The sequence below is a fragment of the Panthera uncia genome, unplaced genomic scaffold (assembly GCF_023721935.1).
Source record: "Panthera uncia isolate 11264 unplaced genomic scaffold, Puncia_PCG_1.0 HiC_scaffold_593, whole genome shotgun sequence".
Lineage (NCBI taxonomy): Eukaryota > Metazoa > Chordata > Mammalia > Carnivora > Felidae > Panthera > Panthera uncia.
The window spans coordinates 1-22,162 of NW_026059752.1; the positions used below are offsets into that span (position 1 = coordinate 1).

Sequence of the window (22,162 nt, forward strand, 5' to 3'; positions counted from 1 at the left end):
TTTATTTATTTTTGAGACAGAGAGAGACAGAGCATGAACAGGGGAGGAGCAGAGAGAGAGGGAGACACAGAATCCGAAACAGGCTCCAGGCTCTGAGCTGTCAGCACAGAGCCCGATGCAGGGCTTGAACTCACGGACCGTGAGATCATGACCTGAGCCGAAGTCGGACGCTCAACCGACCAAGCCACCCAGGCACCCCAAGTGCCCGACTTTTGACTCAAGTCATGATTTCATGGTTCATGGGTTCAAACCCCACATTGGGCTCTGGGCTGACAGCTCAGAGTCCGGAGCCGGCTGGAGATTCTGTGTCTTGTTCTCTCTCTGTGCCCTCCTCCACTTGTGCTCTGGTGTCTCTTTCTCCACCACCACCCCCCCCCCCCCCCCCCACACAAATGAATAAACTTAAAAAATTAAAAAAATGTTTGATTAGATTCTGTATTAATGTTTTGCAGGTAAACTTCATGGGTGATAGATAATGTGTCATTTATGTTGTATCACATTAAGAGGTACTTGTCTGGTTGTCCCTCTATTAATGATTCTAAGCTACATCTCCTTATAAAGATGTGTGTTTTTCCCTCTGTCTTTAATCTGTGTGGAAATGCTTGGACACTATAGGAGTATTCTGTTCTTCATCAGCTTTTCACCTAACAGCTTCAGCCTCCTGTGATCCTTTCTTGAATCAGTGATTTTATATTAGCTGGCATTCTTTTAGAAAGAGCTTCCCACATCAAATGGGAATAACTAGAATTTTTTCCAAGAAGGTAGAATATAAAATACATAATTCTTTTCCACTAATGTTTAATTTTTCTAAAGATGTAACAATCACCTACAGTGGTGGCAAGTGTCTCCCAACAAACTTCTTACTTTTATGGACTAGTGAGTTTTTATTTATTTATCTTTTATGTATGCAACCTGTTGTAATTAATTATAGTTTTTACTCTTTTTGCTGAAAATCTCCCAAGTTTGGCTAGTAGGAGTCCCTTCAAGCTGGCTCCTGTGTTGTTTTGACATCTGTCTGGCACATGAAGATGTTCCAGGATCCCTCTTGAATAATAAGTGGGTCTTAGAATGCTTTACTGCTGCCCATTTGCCCCCAGAAACTGTTGTCATTGTTTTTGTTGTTATTTTGTATAGTCTGCTTATTTAGATTTACCCTTGTGTTTATTAGTTTCCAGGTTCCCCATTTGTATTATTTTCCTGTGGCTGCTGTATCAAATTACCACAAACCTGGGGTTTTACCGCAAATGTATTCCCTTAATAATTCTGAAGGTCTTGGGGCGCCTGGGTGGCGCAGTCGGTTGGGCGTCCGACTTCAGCCAGGTCACGATCTCGCACTCCGTGAGTTCGAGCCCCGCGTCAGGCTCTGGGCTGATGGCTCAGAGCCTGGAGCCTGTTTCCGATTCTGTGTCTCCCTCTCTCTCTGCCCCTCCCCCGTTCATGCTCTGTCTCTCTCTGTCCCAAAAATAAATAAATGTTGAAAAAAAAAATTAAAAAAAAAAATAATTCTGAAGGTCTGAGATCCAAAATGGGGTTCACACTAGGCCAATCGAGGTGTCAGAAAGACTGTTCTCCCTCTAGAGCACATTTCCTTGCCTTTCCCAGCTTGTAGAACTGCATTCCTTGAATTCCTTGATTCATGGTCCCTTCTTTCAGCTACCCAGGCCAGCAGTGTAGCATCTTCAGATCTCTCTGGTAGGTCTTCACTTACCTAATCCTCTGTAATAAAATCTCCCCATTTTATAAGGATGCTTGGAATAACATTTCGGGCCCATCCAAGATAATCTCCTTAATTCAGAATACTTAATTACATCTGCAAAATTCTTTTTGTCATATAAGGTAACATAGGTTCTGGGGTCTACAGTGTAGATATTTTGGGGGCTGTTAATCAGCCTACCATGCTGCTCTGTCTTTTACATTATTCTGGGTTCTGTTTCCTTTTAGGTTGTTAGCTATTTTCTTTTGTTTCTTGAAGTCATTTCATTATCCTCTGGCTTCTTAAACTGTTGTTAAGATATATGCTGTCAGTGTAATTTTTTTTTTTTTTTCTCTCTGGTTGACTTTAAGAACTTTTATGAACTTGTACTTCGACCTATATGGCTGTGGATTTAGTTTTTTCTGTCATGGACAGGACACAGGACTCCTTGTGCTACTCTTGAGAATTTTTTATTTTCAATTGTTTTAGAAAATTACACCCATCTTCTGTTCAAATATGTCTCCCATTGTCTGTTTACCTTCTGAATTTACTAATTCCATTCTTTGCCTTTCCTGTTTTCCCTTCATTTTTCTCTGCCTTTTGGCCAATTTTCTCTGAATCCTCTTCTAGTTCTTTAATTCTTTCTTTAGCTCTAATCTGTTTACTTCAGCTGAGGTTTTATTTTAATGACTGTGATTTATCATTTTCTCATGCTCCCCTTTTATATGTATTGTCTTTAAGCTTGGAGATATTCTAGAATTATCTCAAAAGAAACTTTGATATTTTGGTCGGCAATTTATAAACTTTGATTTCTTTCTCAAGCTGATTGTATTTGTTTTTTATTTTAGAGGAGTTTTTCAGAATCTTTTCCACTGACTGATTGTCTAGCCTTCATGCTTCCACTGCCATGATTATTTTAGCAATTCTTCTGAAATTTTAGGACCATGTCTCTCTTTTTGAATTATTTATTTTAAATAAATTTGTTTACATAAATTTGTTTTACCTTTGGTAATAGTTATTTGTTGTTTGGGCATCTGTTAGACTAGCGTGTAATTTTCTCCTTTGACCTGTTAAGTATTATTTTACTGGATTCCTGATGAATGACTAACATTAATTTGAGGGAAAGAACAAGAGTGAGAGAGGGAGAGGGAACTGAAAGGAAGAGGGAAAATAGAATTTAAGAGGTTTTCTATCCTCACAGCTTGGATTATTTGTGTGTCTGTGTGTTTTTTTTTTTTTTTTTTTCATTTTGTATTCTTTTTGTCAAGTTTGGATATCTGGATTTTGCTAATTTTATGAAATGAACTTGGAAGATTTTCCTTTTTTATATGCTTTCACATATTAATGACTTACTGTATTTTCTTTAAAGGTTTGATAGAAGCCAATCCTATAATAATCCGGACTTGATGCCTTTTTATTGGGAGGAAGGGAGGCAGTGGCTGTAGTTTTCTGTGCCATTACTGCCCTGCAGTTCTTCCATAGCAGTTGGTCTGAATTTATATTTTATTAATTTATATTTTAACATAGGCGTCTTCTGAGGTGGGTGTTAAAAAAATTCATTTTTGTGGGGGAGGGAGTTTTGCCATCTGTAAAGTCACTAGAAATGATCGATTGTTTACTAAGATTGCCTGATTTTAATTGCTGTGGTCCACTGAAGAGATCAAAACAGGACAGGAAATCTAGTACCTTTCTTGAATTTTTTTGCTTCTGTTTGTAATTCTTTCATTTCCCTTTCAGGATTGTTGAAACAGATTTTCTTCATTTTTTCCAAGAAGGCATTTTAAGGCCAAAACTATATATCTTCTCTTAGTTTTACAATATCTTATTCTATTTTTTAAACTATTTATATTTAATAATTATCATCAAAGTTCTTTCTCTTACTCTTCTGGGAAATCTGAGCAAATTTTTTCTACCAGACTCATCTTCCCTAATTTCAGTGACGGCTCATAGTGATTTTTCTTCATTCTTTGGATATAAAATACTTTTGTTTCGGGAATTAAGAAATCTTATTCCAGAACATTCATGGTCTGGCCCTGCCCTACCTCACCAAACCTGTCATTTTCTACTCCCCAGTACAAAAATTTTATTCTAATCAGTTTTAATCAGCTCAGTTCCATAATTTCCCTCATGTTCATTTTCCTTTTCTAATCTAATTTTTTCCTTTCTCTCTCTCATTCCTTGGGGGGTGGTTCTTTACCCTAACTGTACATGAGTTTTATCTGTGGAGCTTTAAAAAAAAACAAAACAAAACAACAACAACAAAAAAGGCTTTGGATAATAACATCTTCATTTATTTACTGAAGTGGAAAGAATCCCCGAACTAGGCCTAATTTTTCCTCTCTTCCCCTATTCTAAAGACAGCCTGAATCTTAGTTTCATCACTGATTGAATACCTGTTATGACTAAGACACCAAGATAAGTGATGGGGAAACGAAAGATAAATAAAACATGTTTCTGATCTCAGAGCAGCTAATAGACATGAAAAACATAATCAATTTTAGGATATCAAATTCTGACTATAAAGCACTTCTGCCTGAGTGGTCAATGAAGTCAACATAGAGGGAGGTTATCATTTTCTGAGATGAAGAGACTATAGGAAAAAGAAGTTTTAGGGGGATTGTGGGCTAGACCAGAAGTTAAGTCTTTGAACATGTTAAGTTTGCAATGTCTATTAGTTATTTTAGTGGAGATGTTCAGTAGGCAGTTGGACAAAAAGTCTGGAGTTGAGAGGACAGAGCTGGATTTTAAAATTTGGGCTTCATCAGTCCATATTTGGCATATAAAGCCACAAGATTGGATAAGATCACCTGGAGAATAAGTATAGCTAGAGAAAAAAGACATCCAGTGCTTTTTGGGGGATATGAAAAATTAGCCAAGGAGTCGTAAAGGAAAATAATACTATATCTGACAATAGAAAGAAAAGGAAACTTCTGTCACTGCTTCTCAAATTCTGAGATTTTGCATGTATAACATGCTTCTGGAAGATTATGCTGCTGCTAGTCTATGGACCACTTTTGAGTAGCAGGACTTTGTCTGACAAACGAGGCATAAAGTGAAAAACATGAAAAAACCACAACATTTGGAGGAGAATAGGGTTAATATATAAAATATCTAGAACATAGGCTGTCTATAAATCAACAAGAAAAAAAATAGAATGAAAGAAAGAATATGGATAGGGAATTTTACAAAAAGAAATGTAAATGTCCAGTAAACATGAAAAATGGTTTTCTGGGAAATACAGATTGAAACAACAAGATCACCTTTCCCCCTTCAGATTGGCAAACGTTTCAAAGTTTGATAAAACCCAGTGTTGGTGGGATTATAGGGAAAAGCATGGACTCATACCCTCCTAGTAGGAATATGACTTGGGACTTTTTTTCTATTGGAAAACCATTTGACACATTTATTAAATTTTTAAGTGCACATAACATTCAATTCAGGAATTCTATGCATTGATATCTAAAAGGGAAACTTAAACCTGTGCCCAGAAAGGCAGTTCAGAACTATTCATTGAAGCATTGTTTGAAGTTGAGAAAAATGGAATAATCTGAATATCCTCTAGGAAGAGAATTATTAAATAAACCAAGGGTCCTGAAGCCCCCTCCTTGTTCATCTATCTATATACCCTCTTGTACATTTTTTAATTACCACACATTTTTAAATTACAACTTTCAGTAGTTTAAAAGGCCTTAATCTCTAGTGTGTATTATATTTATGCTGTTCATTTTTGGTCACACCTTAGAATTCCAGGTTTAGATCATGCAGTTTATGGAGTATCTAGTATACAGTGTAATTTGCAAGCACATTCTCTAACCACTCAGATAAATTGGACTCATTCTTCATCAAGGAAAAAATGACTTTTTAAAAAATAAACACATAATATATGCCTATACTATAACCACCCAACTTCTGAATTCTAGGCTGGCCAGCTGGATAAATGAATGAGGCTTGGAACCCTGCCAAGAATTTATTTCACTGATAAAATAAGGTCTTGGTTTTAACCCCTACCCCTTTTCTCTCAAGGGGTTTTTCCCTCGTGTTGACTCCGTACTTTAAAATTTGTACATCTTAGAACAGTGCACATTAGTAGGATCTGAGATGGAGAAGAATTTTGCCTTTCTTGTATAGAACGGAGAATTACAATGTGGTGATTTTAAAGGGAGAGGAGGAAAGGAGACTAGTTCTCAAGCAGTTCAATTAGGAGTACACAAAAACATCAAGGAGCTGAAAATTGTCCTAAAATTATCCGTGACCATCCACTGTTAGGTTGCTCTTGAAGTTTGAAGACCATTGACAATAAGCAGTGTCATAACAATATTATGAAATAAATGTTTCTATCCTTAACACCACCATTTAAAAACAGTAAAATACATATGTATTGATATGGAAACAACTTTGAGGAATGTTGTTCAGGGAAAAAAGCAAGTATTAAAAATGTTTTTTAAATATAATATTTATATGTATTGGTATACTTTGTATATGTATTATTATATTTACTTTAATAAAAAGGAGATGTGGAAAGGATGTATAACAAATTGTAAACGGCAGTTGAGTTTTGGGCAAAGGGTCCAGGAATGTGGGGAAGTGTGAAAAGAGACTTTCATCATTCTTTTTTTTTTTTTAATTTTTTTTTAATGTTTATTTAGTTTTGAGACAATTTTTGAGAGACAGAGTGCGAGCAGGGGAAGGGCAGAGAGACAGGGAGACACAGAATCTGAAGCAGGGTCCAGGCTCTGAGCGGTCAGCCCAGAGCCCAACGCGGGGCTCGAACTCACAAACCGTGAGATCATGATCTGAGCAGAAGTCGGACGCTTAACCTACTGAGCCACTCAGGCGCCCCTGTCATGTGTGGCGCCCCTGAATACTCATGTATTATTTGAATCTTTTACAGTTGAGAATATTTGTACTACTAGTGTAGAAAAGAGTTTTTAGGTGTTTAATAAAAGATGGGAAAAACTGCTATGCTAAATGGTCTCACAGTTCTCAGCTCTAAATTTCAAATTTTAAGATATCTCTAATTCATATCCTAAATGATTCTTATTTACATTCTTTTAAATTATTTTTCAGGTGTGGAATATCAAACAAATGATTAAGTTGACACAGGAACATATAGAGGCCCTATTGGACAAATTTGGTGGGGAGCATAATCCGCCATCAATATATCTAGAGGTAAGCTTTTGAGTATCATATCTGTAGTGATTTTTGATTTTTGATTTTTATTATTTTAGAGACAGCGAGAGAACACAAGTGGGGGAAAGGGACAGAGGGGGAGAAAGGAGAGAGAGAGAATCTTAAGCGGGCTTCACACTTAGCACGGAGCCCCGTGCAGGTCTCAATCCCATGACCCTGGGATCATGACCCTAGCTGAAACCGAGAATTGGATGCTCAACCGACTGAGTCACCAGGGGTACCTGTAGTGATTTGGAAAATAAAAACAAGAACTTACAAAAAGCATTTGTACTAGTAATAATGTTTACCCTAGGGGGTAAGATGAGAAATAGATATGGGAAGGTGGATTACCTTCATCTTTATTATATTATACTTCTTAATCTTACTTCATTTGTTACAATAACATAGAGTATTTTGTAGTTTGGAAAAGGAGAAGTCATGTATAAACCTCAAAATATTACTCGTTAAAAAACTTATTTAAAAAGAGAGAAAGAGAAAGCATTCAGTTGTGGAGGTTAGAAAACTAGTTGCTGTGTTAGAAAGTGGGGCCAAATTTTGTGAAGTATCTTTTTTCCTTGTGAAATATCTTTTTTTCCAGCAAATCCCCCCAAATTGGTGTTTGCTTTCTTAATAGGTAAAATTTATAATATTTAAATAGCTCAGAATTGCTTAGCTTTAGTGTTTGAGGCTTTTGTATCAAGACTTGAGCATCATAAACTTATAGTCATTGTTCTTAATCCTGTGGTGTAGTAGTTTCTGTTGTAATCGCAGATAACCTTTCTTGCTGTTGGTTTCCTGATGTAAGTCACTCGGGTTCCATGACAAGCAAGCTGTTAGGGAATCCAGGCAGTCAGGCTTCACGGTCCACACTGCTTCCCGCTGCACTACACTGCCTGTCGCTGTAAAAGCTGGTCCAGCTGTAATCACTAATCGTATAGAAATATAACCATAAATTACAAATGATCATGTGCCTTCAAACGCCTTACATTTTTAGGCATGGATTGGTAGACTCCTAAACTAAATTTCTAGTTCAGTAATCTGGTTGCACTTAAAGGACGTTAAATCTTTCAAGTATTTTCATGAGAAAGTAAGTTTGCATTTCTAAAATAAATTTAGAAGTTTGGAAATAACCACTGATAAACTGTTGGCTTCTTCATATGGCTTCCCTCAGAGCACACTGCCAGATACCAGTAGTAGGACCACAGTTCATACCTCTGAATACTAGTTAGTGTGCTTTCCAATATCCCATGCTGTTTTACTTTTCTGTCTGAGGAGGGCAAGTGCAGGAGTCCTAGGAGGCAAAGAGTCCTGGTGAAAATAGTGATTCTTTATTAATTAGAATTAGTTTAACCAACAGTTTTTGCCAACCATTTCTGTGTCTTGTGAGACTCTCCCCCACCCTTAGTCGTAATACATTTGCATCAATAACCGTTTTTGACTATAGCAGGGATTCAGTGCCCCCTCCACACACTCACATTCTTCACGCTCTTCACTGTTCATATTACATCTAACTAGGACAATATAAAGCAGACCATACCTCATAGATTATATCATTAGCATGTAGATTCTTTTTTTAAAAAATTTTTTTAATGTTTGTTTATTTTTGAGAGAGAGAGAGAAAGAGAGACAATGTGAGCAGAGGAGAGGCAGAGAGAGAGAGAGGGAGACACAGAATGTGAAACAGGCTCCGGGTTCTGAGCTGTCAGCACAGAGCCCGACGTGGGGCTCAAACTCACGAACCACGAGATCATGACCTGAGCTGAAGTCTGACGCTTAACCAGCTAATCCACCCAGGCACCCCATGCAGGTAGATTCGTATTCTTAGGGACACACTACAGAATTTCTCTGTAGAAGGCGATATAATATAGTGATTAAGATGAACTTTGAAGTCACATAGGCCTTATGTTTGAATCTTAGCTGTGACTTAGCTTCTGCAAATAGGTTACCTAATCTCATTATACCTGACCTCATTGGTAAAATGAGAATACTGTCACACATGTAGTAACTTAAGGTTTAATTAAGTTTATAATTAGGAAATAGCATCATTTGTCACACATATTGATTACCCATAAATTTTTGATTCATTCATTCAGCAGATATTTATTAAGTGCCTGTTTATATTTATGCATTTATGCTTTTCTAGGCTCTGGGGATAGAGCACAAAAAAAAAAAAAAAACCACACAACTGTGCGTTTAAGCAGCTTATAGTTTTATCAGAGGAGGGAATTACAGGCAATAAACAATAAACCTACATAAACATTGGATAAACTATGAAGAGGAGCCTACCTGGAGATGACCGTATTCTTCCCTGGGGAAAGTTGATGAGGGCCAGTGGGAAGACCTTTGGGTACTGATATTTGAAGGCCCTTCAGTGAAAAACCAAGTTTGTTGGTTAGCCACTGAGACCCATCATTCTGCTTTCTGTCCCTACATATTTGACTACTCTAGGAACCTCAAACAAATGGAATTGTACAATATTTGGCCTTTTGTGACAGCTTATATCATTTAGCATATGTCTTCAGGGTCCATCCATGTTGTAGCATGGGTCAAAATTTCCTTGCTAATTAAGGCTGAATAATGTTTCCACATTTTGTTTATCCATTCATCTATCAGTGTACCATTGATGGTTGGTCATTTCTATCTTTTCATTACCACGAATAATGCTGATTTTACTCCTTTTGACTGTATACCAGAAGTGGAATTACTGAATTATGTGGTAATTCTGTATTTAATTTTTTTAAATTAACTAATTTCTCTTTAATTTACATCCAAGTTAGCACATAGTGCAACAATGATTTCAAGAGTAGATTCCTTAATGCCCCTTACCCATTTAGCCCATCCCCCCTCCCACAACCCCTCCAACAACCCTGTTTGTTCTTTTATGTTTAAGAGTCTCTTATGTTTTGTCCCCCTCCCTGTTTCTGTATTATTTTTGCTTTCCTTCCCTTATGTTCATCTGTTTTGTATCTTAAAGTCCTTATATGAATGAAGTCATGTGGTATTTGTCTTTCTCTGACTAACTGATGTTGCCTAGCATAATCCCTTTTTTTAAATTAGTTAATTAATTAATTTATAAAAGTTTTTATTTTTTCTAAATATTTTTTTTTCAATATAGAAATTTATTGTCAAATTGGTTTCCATACAACACCCAGTGCTCATCCCAAAAGGTGCCCTCCTCAATACCCATCCCCCACCCTCCCCTCCCTCCCACCCCCCATCGACCCTCAGTTTGTTCTCAGTTTTTAAGAGTCTCTTATGCTTTGGCTCTCTCCCACTCTAACCTCTTTTTTTTTTTTTTCCCTTCCCCTCCCCAATGGGTTTCTGTTAAGTTTCTCAGGATCCACTAGCATAATCCCTTCTAGTCCCATCCACGTAGTTGCAGATGGCAAGATTTCATTCTTTTTGATCCCCAAGTAATACTCCATTGTGTGTGTGTGTGTGTGTGTGTACACATATATATGTACACATATACACACATACACACATATATACATACACATATATATATGTGTGTGTGTGTGTGTGTACACACACACACACACACACACACACACACACACACACACATATATACACACACCACATCTTCTTTACCCATTCATCTGTTGGTGGGCTTTTGGGCTCTTTCCATACTTTGGCTATTGTCGATAGCGCCGCTAGAAACATTGGGGGGCATGTGCCCCTCGAAACAGCACACCTGTATCCCTTGGATAAATACCTACTCGTGCAATTGCTAGGTCGTAGGGTAGTTCTATTTTTAATTTTTTGAGGAACCTCCATACTGTTTTCCAGAGTGGCTGCACCAGTTTACATTTCCACCAGCAGTGCAAAAGAGATCCTCTTTCTCCTCATCCTCGCCAACATCTGTTGGCTGAGTTGTTAATTTTAGCCATTCTGACTGGTGTGAGGTGGTATCTCATCGTGGTTTTCATTCCTGATGATGAGTGATGTTGAGCATTTTTTCATGTGTCTGTTAGCCATCTGGTTGTCTTCTTAGGAAAAGTGTCTATTCATGTCTTGCCCATTTCTTCACTGGATTATTTGTTTTTTTGGGTGTTGAGTTTGATAAGCTCTTTATAGATTTTGGATACTAACCCTTTATCTGATATGTAGTTACAAATATCTTCTCCCCTTCTGTCGGTTGCCTTTTAGTTTTGCTGATTGTTTCCTTTGCTGTGCAGAAGCTTTTTATTTTGATGAGGTCCCAATAGTTCATTTTTGCTTTTATTTTGCTTGCCTCCAGAGCCGTGTTGAGTAAGAAGTTGCTGTGGCCGAGGTCAAAGAGGTTTTTGCCTGCTTTCTCCTCTAGGCTCTTGATGACTTTCTGTCTTACATTTTGGTCTTTCATCCATTTTGAGTTTATTTTTGTGAATAGTTTAAGAAAGTGTATTTAATTTTTTAAGGAAATGCCATACTGTTTTCCACATTAGCTGCCTTTTACATTTCTGTTAGTAATATACAGGAGTTCCAGTTACTCCATATCCTTGCCAACACTTACTTTGTGTGTGTGTGTGTGTGTGTGTGTGTGTGTGTCTAATAGCCATCCTAATGAGTGTGACATGGTATCTCATGGTTTTGATTTGCATTTCCCTGATGACTTATGATGTTGAACATCTTTTCATGCATTTATTGGACATTCATTCTTCTGTGGAGAAATGTCTGTTCAAGTCTTCTACACATTTTTTAATTGGGTTGGTTTTTTGTTGAGTGGTAGGAGTTCTTTATATATTCTGAGTATCATTCCTAATTAGATATATGATTTGCAGATATTTTCTTCCATTCCATGGGTTCCCTTTTCTCTCTGTTGATTATATTCTTTATGCGAAAGTTTTTTTTTTATTTTGATGATGTCTCATTTACCTGTTTTCCTCATGTTGCCTGTGCCTTTGGTGTCACATCCAAGAAATCATTACCAGACCCAGTGTCATGAACCTTTTTTTTTCTATTTTCTTCTAAGATTTGTAATTACAGTTTTAGCCCTAACGTTGAGGTCCTTGATCCATTTTCAGTTAATTTTTCTGTATGATGTAAGCTAAGGGTTCAACTTCATTCTTTTGCATGTGTATATCCAGTTTTCCCAGCCCCATTTATTGAAAAGGTTGTCCTTGGGGCGCCTGGGTGGCTCAGTCGGTTGGGTGTCCGAATTCGGCTCAGGTCACAATCTCGCGGTCCGTGAGTTCAAGCCCCGTGTCGGGCTCTGGGCTGATGGCTCAGAGCCTGGAGCCTGCTTCCGATTCTGTGTCTCCCTCTCTCTCTGCCCCTCCCCCGTTCATGCTCTGTCTCTCTCTGTCTCAAAAATAAATAAAACGTTAAAAAAAATTAAAATAAAATAATTTAAAAAAAAAAAAGAAAAAAAAAGAAAAGGTTGTCCTTTCCCATTGAATAGAAACTTTGACACATGCCCTTGTCAAAAATCATTTGACCATGTATGTGAGAATTTATTTGCGGGCTCTCTTTTGTTTTCCGTTGGCATTTATAGTCCAACTTTATGCCAGTTTACACTGTACTGATTTGATTACTGTAGCCGTGTAAGGATTTTAAAGTCAGGAAGTATGAGATGTCCAACTTTGTTTTCCTTTTAAGGATTGCTTTGGCATTTCACTATCTTTTGAGATTTCATATGAATTTGAGGGTGGATTTTGCTATTTCTGAAACACATGGGGATTTTGGTAGGGATTGCATTGAATCCATAGATTGCTTTGTGTAGTATTGACATCTTTAGAGCTCATAAGTCTTAAATATGAATGGACAGCTAAGAATAACCAAATATTGGAAGAAAGCTTATAGCAGGAAAACAATAGCAAAAATGGTCAAAGCAACTCAGAAATAGTGCACAGAACAGATGAGAACCTGAAAATAACTATAATTAACATCAGAGATAAGAGAAGACAATCTGTTCTTATTTCATGGCTGTACTAAAGAAACAAGTCTTAATAGAGAACAAGAAAGAGCTCTTGGTATTAAAATAATTAAAATAGTAAGCAGAAAATGTAAATACATATGTGTATGTGTGTCTGTGTGCATATACATAAACAATTGTTGTAAGATAAAATTAAGGAAATCTCTAGAAAGCAGAATAAAAATAAAGATGGAAAGTATTAGAAGAAAGATAAGAATTAGAGAATAAATCTAGGAGAGCTATAAAAATACCAAATGCTTTTAGCTACAGAAAATCAAAAACACCTAATCACAAGTTGCCCAAACAAATAAGAGTTTTATTTTCCCCTCCTGTAACAAGAAGCGTGGAGGTAAATTATTTTAAGATTGATTCCACAGCTCAGAGTTGTCAGATGCTGGGGTGGATCTCTACAGTCCTTTAGGCCTTCTGTCATGAGTGCCACAGATCTGTATGCCATCATAGGACACCTCAAAGCAGGAAGCTGGGATCACAGACGCTCTCTTGTATCCTACGCGCTTTCAAGGAGGAAATTTTTCCCTTCAAATCCCCTACACGTCTTTTCCTTTATATCTCATTGACCAGAATGGGGTCACATGTATCCCTACACCGGGACTATGTTTATATTTCTTGACATAAGAGGCTAAAAAGTGAAGTTTTTCCAGTGTTCACAGTTTGGCTTTAAGATAAGCTTGAGCATTGGTGACTAGAAGTTATGCTGTAGTTATTTCGTTCCAAACATTTCAAGATAGGAAATAATGTTTTCTATGTTTGATATTTTTGGTATTGCCACAGGAAGATAAAACTTTACCTATCCCTGCATCTCTTCCTTGTAGCAGAACAGAGTGAAATCAGTTCTGTCACCATCAAAATCTTATGTCCTTGTACTAATTTATTTAAAAACTAGCTTTTAAGTTGTTCTAGATTTTTTCCTACTGACGTGAATAATAATTAAAATTATATTGATTCTCTTAATGATAACTTCAGTGAAATGAACTATAGTAGTCTTAAGGAATTTCAAATTTGGCTTTTTAGTCTTTGGTTCCCTTTTTATTTATTATTATTATTTTAACATTTATTTATTTTTGAGAGACAGAGATAGAGCACAAGGGGGAGGGGCAGAGAGAGAGGGAGGGACAGAATCCAAAGCAAGCTCCAGGCTCTGAGCTGTCAGCACAGAGCCCGATGTGGGGCTTGAACCCATGAACCGTGAGATCATGACCTGAGCTGAAGTCAGATGCTTAACTGCCTGAACCACCCAGGCGCCCCATAAATCTTCATCCAAAGGAGGAAAAGATAAGTTTGCCTTGAAGAGTCATTTCCCAGGAAATCTTTTTTTTACCCAATTTTTCTCCCTCCATACATCCAACAAGTTATTTGAATGCCTTCTGTGTGTAAGATAAAATGCTAGATGCTTCTCTAGTAGTAGGTTCTTCTTTTTGGACCTGACATATTAGATTCCAGAAGAGAAGGAATAGTGTTTCTGGAATACTGTGCTGGTGATACACACTGGTGTTACACACTGAGTCCTAACTACCATAGAATTGACATGTATGCCAGAGTGCCCTGCAGACAGAGGCATGGTAACGGTAGTAGCTCCTGACATTTATTATTTGCTATATACCAGGCACTGTTCCAAGCAGATAGTCGATCGTTTAATCCTCAACCTATCCTTTGAGTTACACTTCCTATTCTCATTTTCATTTTATAGATGAAAAAACTAAGGCACAGAGGAGTTTAGTAATAACATGGCTAATGCTACAAAATTAGTAAATAATGTAGCCAAAGTTTGAATCCACACATTCTGAATTCAGCATCTGCTCTTAACTGCTATATCATTATTATGATACTGACAGCCTTTTTGGTCTTTAATCTGTGTAGAACCCAGGATGATGCAGAGATAGTTTATTAAAACAAGTGAAAAGAATACTAGCAGCAAGGTCCTTCGTGTGGAGTACAGAGCAGTCCATTAGATACCATCTTTGGGCAATCTGGAAGATTTCATTGTATCTTGTAAAATGAAGTTTAACAATAAATTTAATGGACTAATGATAAAAAATGTTTATTTCACTGCTTTTTCCCATTTGTTTAAAGTAGATCCTTAGATAATTTTCCTCCCACTTTTCCCCAAAATTTTATTTTTAAGTAATCTCTCCACCCATTGTGGGGCTTGAACCCACAACCCTGAGATGGAGTTGCACACCCCACTGACCCAACCAGCCAGACATCCCTCCCACTTTTACTTGAGAAATGATTCACATACCGTGAGATTCACTTTTTTAAAGTGTGCTATTCAGTGGGGTTTTTTTAGTATATGCACAAAGTTGTGCAGTCATCACCACTATCTTAATTCCAAAACATTTTCATCACCCTAAAGAGAAACCCTTTACTCATTAACAGTCATTGCCATAAGCCATTGGCAACCACTGATCTGCTTTGTATTTCTATACATTTGCCTTTTGGGGCACTCTGTGTAAATGGAATCATACATGATACGGCATTTTGTGACGGGCTGCTTTCATTTGGCGTAATGTTTTCAAAATTCATCCATGTTGTAGCATGTAGCGTTCATTCCTTTTTATTCCCTCATGTAGATATATCATATTTTGTTTGCCAATTTATCAGTTGACATTTGGGTTTCCACTTTTTGACAATCATGAATAAAGCTATTATGAACATTCATATATAAGTTTCTGTGTAACGTCTGTTTTCACTTGTCTCGGTTCTATGCCTTGGGATGGAATTGCTGTGTCCTATGTATGGTAACTTTATGTTTTAACTTTTTGAGGAACTACCAGACTGTTTTCCAATGTTAGCTGCTCCATTTTAAATTCCCACCAGAAATGCATGAGGGTTTTCATTTCTCCACATCGTTACCAACACTTACTCTCTTGTTTGTTTTTTAAACAGTCATGCTTGTAGTTTTGACCTAAAAATGGTAAAGCATCTTTTTCATGTGCTTATTAACTGTTTATATTCTTGGGGAAAATACTAATTCAAATCTTTTGCCCACATTTTAAGCTGGGTTATTGTTCAGTTGTGAGAATTCTTTGCATATTCTAGATAGTAGATCCTTATGAGATATATATATATTTTTTTTAAGTATTTTCTCCTAATCTGTGGGATTTATTTTTCATTCTTTTGGTAGTGTCTTTTGAATTTTTTTTTTTAACGTTTATTTATTTTTGAGACAGAGAGAGACAGAGCATGAACGGGGGAGGGCCAGAGAGAGGGAGACACAGAATCCGAAACAGGCTCCAGGCTCAGCTGTCAGCACAGAGCCCGACGCGGGGCTCGAACTCACGGGCTGTGAGATCATGACCTGAGCCGAAGTCGGCCGCTCGACCGACTGAGCCACCCAGGCGCCCCAGTAGTGTCTTTTGAAGTATAAAAGTTTTAATTTTGAGAAGTGCAGTTTATCTGTTTTTTTCTTTGGTTGGTGTGATTTAGCGTGTCATACCTAAGAAATTACTGCCTAATCTAGGTTCATGATGATTTACTCGTATGTTTTCTTCTAAGAACTTTGAATTTAAAAATTTTTTTTAATGTTTATTTTTGAGAGAGAGAGAGCATGAGCGGAGTAGGGACAGAGAGAGAGAGGGAGACACAGAATCTGAAGCGGACTCAAGGCTGTGAACCGTCAGCACAGAGCCCAACGCGGGACTTGAACCCACCAACCGCAATATCATGACCTGAGCCAAAGTCAGACACTGGTTAAGTGGTTAACTGAGCTACCCAGGCGCCCCTCTGCTAAGAACTGTGTAGTTTAAGCTCTTAGTTTTAGGTGTATGATCCGTTTTGAGTTACTTTTTTATTGTAATCTTAGGTAGTACTCCAACTTCATTCTTCTGCCTGTAGATATTCAGTGGTACCAGCACCATTGTCAAAAATCAGTTGGCTGTAAATGTAAGGCTTTATTTCTGGATTCTCAAGTCTTCTGTGATGTTCTATATATGTATCCTTATTCCAATGTCTTGATTACTGTACCTTTATAGTAATTTTTGAAATGAAGAAACGTGAAGCCTCCAAGTTTGTTCAAGATTATTTTGGTTTTCTGAGTACATTACGCTTCCATATGAATTTTAACATCCGCTTGCCCATTTCTATAAAAAAGCCATTGGGATTTTGAAGGATTGTAGTGAATTGGTAGGTCAGTTTAGGGAAAATTGTCATCTTAATAATATTAAGTGTTTTTGTATTATTTAATTCAAAAACATCCGACATGATCTGTGCCTTCAACTAGTTTACAGTTTAGTAGAGTCATGTTAAGAACTCAGCTAAGTAGGGGCGCCTGGGTGGCTCAGTCGGTTAAGCGTCCGACTTCAGCTCAGGTCACAATCTCGCGGTCTGTGGGTTCGAGCCCCGCGTCGGGCTCTGTGCTGACTGACGGCTCAGAGCCTGGAGCCTGCTTCCGATTCTGTGTCTCCCTCTCTCTCTGCCCCTCCCCGTTCATGCTCTGTCTCTCTCTGTCTCAAAAATAAATAAAAACGTTAAAAAAAAATTTTTTTAAAGAACTCAGCTAAGTAATACAGGGATGACAGTAATAAACATAAGAATTGCTAGTACTACTTATTCCTGCTAGTAAGAATATTTATTGGGTTTTTGCTATGTGGTAGCCTCTGTAATAACTTCTTTTACTTGTATTATCTCATTTAATCCTCACGAAATTTTTTCATAATGAGAAAAACATAGTCCTATAAAGAAGAACATGATAATAGTCTAAAGGAGGTGAAGAGAAAGAATACTTCTTTGGGGTTTTATCAAGCAGAGCTTTGAATTGGACTTTGAAAAATAAGTAGGATTTTGATGCGAAAGAATAAGGTTTTGGGAAAGCTTCATCCTGAAGAAGTATCTGGTATCTGTAGTATCTGGAAGAACGAACCACAAGAATTTTGTTGATGATACTGGTGGTGGCTGAGGTGTGCATTTTTGTGGGAGGACTTGTCCATATTTGCTGACTAAGGAAGCAGAGGAAATGTTGGAAGATATAAGAGAATTTGGGGATAACAGTGTACCAAGGCCTCTGTAGAGGCCCTAAACATTCAGTGCCATTATTAAATTGAGAACAGAAAAGACATGGGGCGGGCCCCTGGGTGGCTCAGTCGGTTGAGCATCCCACTGTTGATTTTGGCGCAGGTCATGATACTGGGTTCGTGGGATCAAGCCCCACATTGGGCTCCGTACTGAGCATGGAGTCTGGTTAAGATTTTCCCTCTCCATCTGCCCCTTTCCCCCACTCGTGTGTGCTCTCTCACTCTCTCTCTAACATGAATTAAAAGAAAAGAGAGATAGGGAAAGGCATGGAGAATTGCTTAGACAAAGAAAGAAGAGGAAGCTTTTATTTGATGGCTTTGACCTCCAGAGTAAATTTGAAGGTAATGTAATGCTGTTTTCTGAGTGAGTTGAAGATTGGGTGATGAAGGTAAGGAGGCAGAGAAGCATAGAAAAGGTTGGAGTAAGTATTGTGAAAAATGTAATATGATGTTAAAAATAAGTAAAAATTTTTGGGTAGTACCCTAAAGGACTAATTTCCACGAATTGATAATGGGACTAATTGACCTCCTTCTATCTTCTTGACTTAATTAACTGACCTTAACTAATTGACCTACCTTACTATCTTCTCCAGCAGTGTATGGTAACCTGAGAGAAAGAATGGAATACTTGAGTGGTTAGAATTTACTCCAAATTTGTATTTGACAAACAAGTTGGTAAAAGAATAAGAATTAGAGAATCAGAGATGTTACTAGTGGTATTGTTGAAATGGTGAGCCGCAAAGTAGGGGCAATAAGACAGTCAAGGCCCAAATCTAAGAAACTTCAAGGGAATAATGTTGATATCATAAACAGATTAATGTAATAAGATGGAAACTTGAGAAGGTGTGTTCAGGGACAGGGGAAGCTCCACATTGAGGTCTTGTCATCATTTGGAACTCCTGGATCTTGAAGGTAGAATGAAAATTAATACCTTTAGAAATAAGTTTAGAGAACTTTACGGCAGGAATGTTAAAAGAGTAATCCACACTGAATGCATCAAGGATAGTGGGATGAAATGAGTCAATCCAGGGACAAAAGGCAGGCAAGAGCCTTGATTGCAGCTGTGAGGATGGAGAGAGGTGGAATAACTGCTTTGTACTTAATAAAAGAAAAGAGCTATTGATAAGTGCAGTGAAATAATAGCTTGTAATCCACAATGGAGGGAACAGTATATTTTCAAAAATTAAGACTAACATTTTGATAAAGAAATAACATTCTGAAAATTTATTGTTTAAGTGCATTCCATTTCCCTAAGGCTTACTTTGTGTACTTGTCCAGATGATAGTAAATAAGATTTGATATATGCAAGGGGGAATTTTTATCTCCCAGACTGCATGTATGTGATCTTCCTAGGGTAGGAATTGCGTCAGTCTTTATTTTTTTAGTTTGAGTCCCAAACAGTGCCAGACACATGTATGCTCAGTATATACTAATTGATGGATTAAAGGCTGGATAAATGGATCATATTAAAAGAGATGCCCGTAAGTAATTAGCTCTTGGAACTGAAAGCTAACACGAAACACAGTTCAGATAATTTTGAAGTGATTTGATTATAATGCCTCAAAATGTTATGAAACATTTCCAGAATCAGGGTATGGTAGCTAGTATGTTATAAAGAAGAGGGCTTTTTAAAAATTTTTTAAAAATATTTATTTACTTTTGAAAGAGAGAGAGAGAGACAGAGCGAGAATGGGGAAGGGACAGAGAGAGAGGGAGACACAGAATCCGAAGCAGGCTCCAGGCTCTGAGCTGTCAGCACAAAGCCTGACGCGGGGCTCGAGCCCATGAACCATGAAATCATGACCCGAGCCAAAGTTGGACACTTAACCGATGGAGCTGCCCAGGCACCCCAGGAGAGGGCTTTTAGATGCAGTTTATGCCCTTTACCCCAATGGCTCATTTTACTATTTTTCCTTTTTTTCATCTTCAGAATTATATTTTAAGAACCAGCATAGCAAGTACAGTCAGTGGTCTTTACTGAAATGAAATTTCTTCTTCATTCTCCTCTATCTTTGATCATTCTCCTTTGCTTATAGAATGAAGTTCAGGCTTCATAGCATGGTATAGACACCCTCTACAAGCTGGTGCCTTACCCACTTTTCCAGTTGTATTACTTGTTTCCCTGTATTGCTATTCTTCATTTAATTCTGCAAACATATATTGATCCCTTGTTGTGTCCCAGATACTGAATTGCATGCAGCTATACTAGTCTGTAGTTTTCCCTCTATGCCTTAAAGTTTCCTACCTCTCTATTTGTTGCAGAATTTCTCCTGTACACAGCTCTCTCTTCTCCTCCACTTAACTCCATCTATCTAAATGCTAACATAATCCTACCTCATTCTCACCTTATATCAAGAATGTCCTTTATTTCTCATGTATAACACTTAAGCATACTAAAATACATCCACCTGCTTCTCTGCAGCCCAATAATAAACTCCTTGAGTGATGAGAAGTTTTAAAATCTTTGATTCTCCCTTGTAGCCTTTTATAAATGTTTGTGGTATTACATCTATGTATGATGGTAGAGAGAAATGGTGGACCATAGTGTGGGGGAGGGTGATTTCCATTGCCCTAAAGAACCATGGACATATATATTCCAATTTATTCCATCCCTTTACTCTCAATATCACTCTGTTTTCAAAATTCTTGTTATTTTTAGAATATGACATCTTATGTGGTCATTTGACTTTATAGCTTTAATCAAATGAAACTTCTAGAAGTTTCCACCCTAGTGGATAATGGGACCAGAATTTCTTGACTGCAGGGCATAAACCACCTTTTCAAATAAAATTTTATTCTTTAAGCAGTATTTGATGGGATCGTCAGAGATCCATAGTGAAGAGAATAAAGTATTTTAACTAATACCTGTTTCAGAAAGAAGGTGGCAGTTATATAACTTCTAAGCCCTATTGAGAAGATTTTGGTGGTAATGGCGAGATCTGACCCTGTACCTGAGTCTTATTTTTTGACAAATCTCTTTTAACCCCGCATCTCCTTTTCAACTTCTCTTTCTGTTCTTTGGAGGGCAGAAAGGTATGAAACTTTATATGCCTACAATTTCCTCAAAAAAATTTTTTTTTAATAGAGAGGGTACTTATCCTTGATTTCATATAGTATTTTATCTTATGTTGGATATGCACTTTGGAAGTTAAATTGCAATATGACCAGGGGCGCCTGGGTGGCTCAGTAGGTTAAGCATCCGACTTCAGCTCAGGTCATGATTTCACGGTTCGTGGGTTCAAGCCTTGCATCGGGCTCTGAGCTGACAGCTCAGAACCTGGAGCCTGCTTCAGATTCTGTGTCTCCCTCTCTCTCTGCCCCTCCCTTGCTTGCACTCTGTCTCTAAAATAAGTAAACATTAAAAAATATTTTTGTTTTTAAATTGCAGTATGACCAGAACATTGTAAATACATTTTAAAATTAACATTCGTGGGTTATTCTAGACATTTATATGTTTGTTGATTTCTCAGTGCAATGTACTGTCTTATCACATACACACAAAAATGATCAATTTAAAAGTAGAAGTATTAATTTACAGTACTTTCAGCACTTATTTTGTAACTTGTACTTAAAACCCTATTAGCTAGATTATAAAGAGATTACAATCAAAGATTTAAATTTCATATTTCCTTTTGTTACTGTCAGGAAAAAGTCCAGATTCAGTGTATGTTTACTTTATTTTATAGGCCTATGAAGAATACACCAGCAAGCTAGATGCCCTCCAACAGAGAGAACAACAGTTATTGGAATCCCTGGGGAATGGAACTGATTTTTCTGTTTCTAGCTCTGCATCCACGGACACCGTTACATCTTCCTCCTCTTCTAGCCTTTCAGTGCTACCTTCATCTCTTTCAGTTTTTCAAAACCCCACAGATGTATCACGGAGCAATCCCAAGTCACCACAGAAACCTATCGTTAGAGTCTTCCTGCCTAATAAACAGAGGACAGTGGTGAGTCAACTTTTAATATCATCAGTGCTTTTTCTTTGTGTTTTTCAGAAAGAGTAGTTGTTGAAAATGAAATACGTTATCACTCCATATTCTGTGGTCATGCAAATGGAAGCATCCATTTCAAAAAGGAGTGGAAAAGACATAATTAATTGGTGCCAATGTCTGTGTCCCTTAACTGGAACAAACTGTATTGTGTTTAGTGTCAGATTTGACATTTTAACCTATCTGCCGAACTTGAATCAGACTCAAGCCTAAGTACTAGTTCAGAATCAAAAAGAATGTCCAGACTTGAGCTTGTTTGTTGTCTAACACATGTCAGGTAAGCTTTGTTCTTTGCCCTTGAGAAATCCCTATTTGGACTTATCAAATGTTGGATTTTTAGTGTGCTTGATATTTTTCCTCTGTGTAACTTTTGTTGATC

General features: G+C 37.4%; 1 protein-coding gene across 2 annotated transcripts in view; it reads left to right on the forward strand.

Annotated features, from left to right (window-relative positions):
* The first annotated feature begins 6,734 nt into the window (after positions 1 to 6,734).
* Positions 6,735 to 22,162, forward strand: part of LOC125918248 (serine/threonine-protein kinase B-raf) — a 29,208-nt gene continuing 13,780 nt past the window's right edge. For both annotated transcript variants that reach the window (XM_049624267.1, XM_049624268.1), the window contains exons 1-2: positions 6,735 to 6,862; positions 21,478 to 21,741. In XM_049624267.1, the coding sequence (XP_049480224.1) occupies positions 6,779 to 6,862; positions 21,478 to 21,741 (348 nt within the window). In that variant the 5' untranslated portion in view covers positions 6,735 to 6,778. The remainder of the gene's footprint in view (positions 6,863 to 21,477; positions 21,742 to 22,162) is intronic.